Raw genomic sequence first — 2427 nt, forward strand, 5'->3', positions numbered from 1 at the left:
TGTCATCGAGCATCTTTATTTTTCTGTTACATAAAACACTGTTAACTGGGCAAGACAGGAAGTGTACCTTCCTGTTCCTGGAAGCCCAGGCTAGAGCCAAGAGGGATGAGGGGGACACAGGACGACACAGGAGATGGAGGGCGCTGGGGAGGGCTGCCCTCCCCACACGCTATAGAGTTGGGTCAAGACAACACACCATGCTACAAAGTCACCCCATTAACACATCCTTCCCAAGTCAGGACATTGCCTTACAAATGAGCTCCAAGACTATATAAATGACAAAAAAAATCTTGTTCAAATATACAATATTTGCCATTGTAGGAAAAGTCAGGGTGTACATATTCAACATGGCTGGACAGCAGGACACAGGGGCCGGGGGAGGGGCAGGGAGGCTGGGAGCATCTCTGCGAACCCAGAGGCCTTCAGCTAGCTTGAGAATGCTCCCTTCCAGAAATAGGGGGTGATGGGCCTGAACATGGGGTGCCCAGGTCAAAGAAGGAGGGATTCTAGATTGCAACACTTAGAATGCTTTGGAATAAATATATTATTTTTCCATTTAAATAGAAGCCAATGCCCTGGTCCCCAGACACCAGTGCCTTCTCAGCACAGCCTCAGAGACCCCAAAGACTGCTAGCCCGGAAGCAGCAGCGGCCTGGCTGTGGAGGGGGAAGGGTTCGGCACTAGGTAGCAGGCGAGCCAGCCAGCACAAAATAGGTAGTTTGGGGCGAGTAGGTAGTACTGAGAGTCAGGTCCTTGCGGGTATGGGGGAGGTGTTGGGTGTCTGACAGTGTTGGGACGTGTCTGGGCTTCCTGGGAGTGGAGGCCCTCTGGGGCTGGGCCCATAGGTAGTTTGGGGGTGCCTCTCCCCGAGGCCTGTGCTAGGTAGTATTTTAACCGTGCCAGAGCAAAGCTGGCGGGACTGGGATTGGGGGTGTCTGTTGGGGGGTGGTCCTCGAAGGCAGAGGGGATCCCCAAGGGGCCCCAGTCTAGGTGGCTGCTCAGTCCAAATAAGCTGGGAGCTGGAGCGGGTAATGGGGTAGATTGGGTGCAAGTTGGGGACTGGGGTGGTTTTTTTTTTTAACATTTTCTTTTTATTTTTTTCCACTTTTGTAAATAAAATCAGTCTCTAAAGACACTTTCCCGACTGTCTGGTGCAGCCAGGGCCCTGGCTCCAGCCCTCATTCCTCCTCCTCCTCCTCGTCGTCGTCCTCCTCCTCGTCGTCCTCCTCGTCGGCCTTGTCGGCGGTGGCGGCTGCAGCGGCGGCGGGCACGGCACCCTCGGGGGCGGCGGAAGCGGCCGGAGCCTCATCCTTATGCTCCTTCTTCCACTTCATGCGGCGGTTCTGGAACCAGATCTTGATCTGGCGCTCGGTGAGGCAGAGCGCGTGGGCGATCTCGATGCGGCGGCGCCGCGTCAGGTAGCGGTTGAAGTGGAACTCCTTCTCCAGCTCCAGCGTCTGGTAGCGCGTGTAGGTCTGGCGGCCCCGCTTTCGGTCCGGCCCTGAGAGCAGACACACACACACACACACGGACACACGGACACACGGACAGACAAGCGACAGGGACACAGGACAGTGCATTAGCCAGGCCGCCATCCCAGAGCGCGCACCTTCCTCCCGGCCCTGACCTAGGCGGGAGTCCCCCCTCCGCCCAGCGCCCCCAAACTGAGCTGGGGGAGGAGCGGGAGTGTTAGCTGAAGACCCCGACTGCGGTGCCAGACGCGCAGACAGCTCTGTGAGGAGGGAAGGCGCAGAATCCCAACTTTACAACCGCCCTTTCCAGCCGGCTAGGCTTCCACAATGTCCTGCTTCCCCCTGACAAAGGGAAATTGTAAATATAGAGTGTGGGCAAGTGGGAGATGCTGCGCTTTTGCCATTCAAAGGCGAGCCAGGCCGCTTCCCCGCCTAGCTAGGCAAAAGGGAGACCTTCTCCGGCGGCCAGCACTCCAGGGGTGCCTGCCCTCCCCAGCAGCCCGCGCCCCCAACCCCGGACCTTCCTATGGAACTCCCGCTCTCTGTCTCCACTCCCACACACCCATCCCCGCCTTTAAATAGCCCCTGGCACTGGGGTGTGTGAGGGGCCCTAAAGGGTTTGGCTCTCCCTGCTTTTGAGAAAAAAAAAAGCCTGGCTGAAAGGAAAAGGAGGAGGGAGGGAGAGAGAAGAAAGGGAGGGAGAAAGAGAGAGAGAAGAGAATAGCGAACAAACTTAGTGTTGAAATTCCAAGGCAAATGGAGTTAAATTTACGAGGATCGAACCCATTAATTGGGCAATAAAAAGTTTTATGAGCCTCATTTACATACAATGCTATGAGCTCTCCACGCTATGGCGCCTTGGCTCTAATTAAAACCAGAAAGGCAGAGCCGCAAAGAGTCACGGGGCAGCCGGCTTGCAGCCGCCTTGCTCCGCGCTCCGCGCTCCCAGCCCCGC

The 2427-nt window shown here is 56.6% G+C and overlaps 1 protein-coding gene across 2 annotated transcripts in view; it reads right to left on the minus strand.

The window, feature by feature from the left end:
- HOXA7 (homeobox A7) overlaps positions 1–2427 on the minus strand; it is a 6340-nt gene continuing 3913 nt past the window's right edge. For both annotated transcript variants that reach the window (XM_024754985.1, XM_024754984.1), the window contains exon 3: positions 1–1501. In XM_024754985.1, the coding sequence (XP_024610753.1) occupies positions 1179–1501 (323 nt within the window). In that variant the 3' untranslated portion in view covers positions 1–1178. The remainder of the gene's footprint in view (positions 1502–2427) is intronic.

Source organism: Neophocaena asiaeorientalis, unplaced genomic scaffold (assembly GCF_003031525.2).
Source record: "Neophocaena asiaeorientalis asiaeorientalis breed wild unplaced genomic scaffold, Neophocaena_asiaeorientalis_V1.1 scaffold36, whole genome shotgun sequence".
NCBI lineage: Eukaryota > Metazoa > Chordata > Mammalia > Artiodactyla > Phocoenidae > Neophocaena > Neophocaena asiaeorientalis.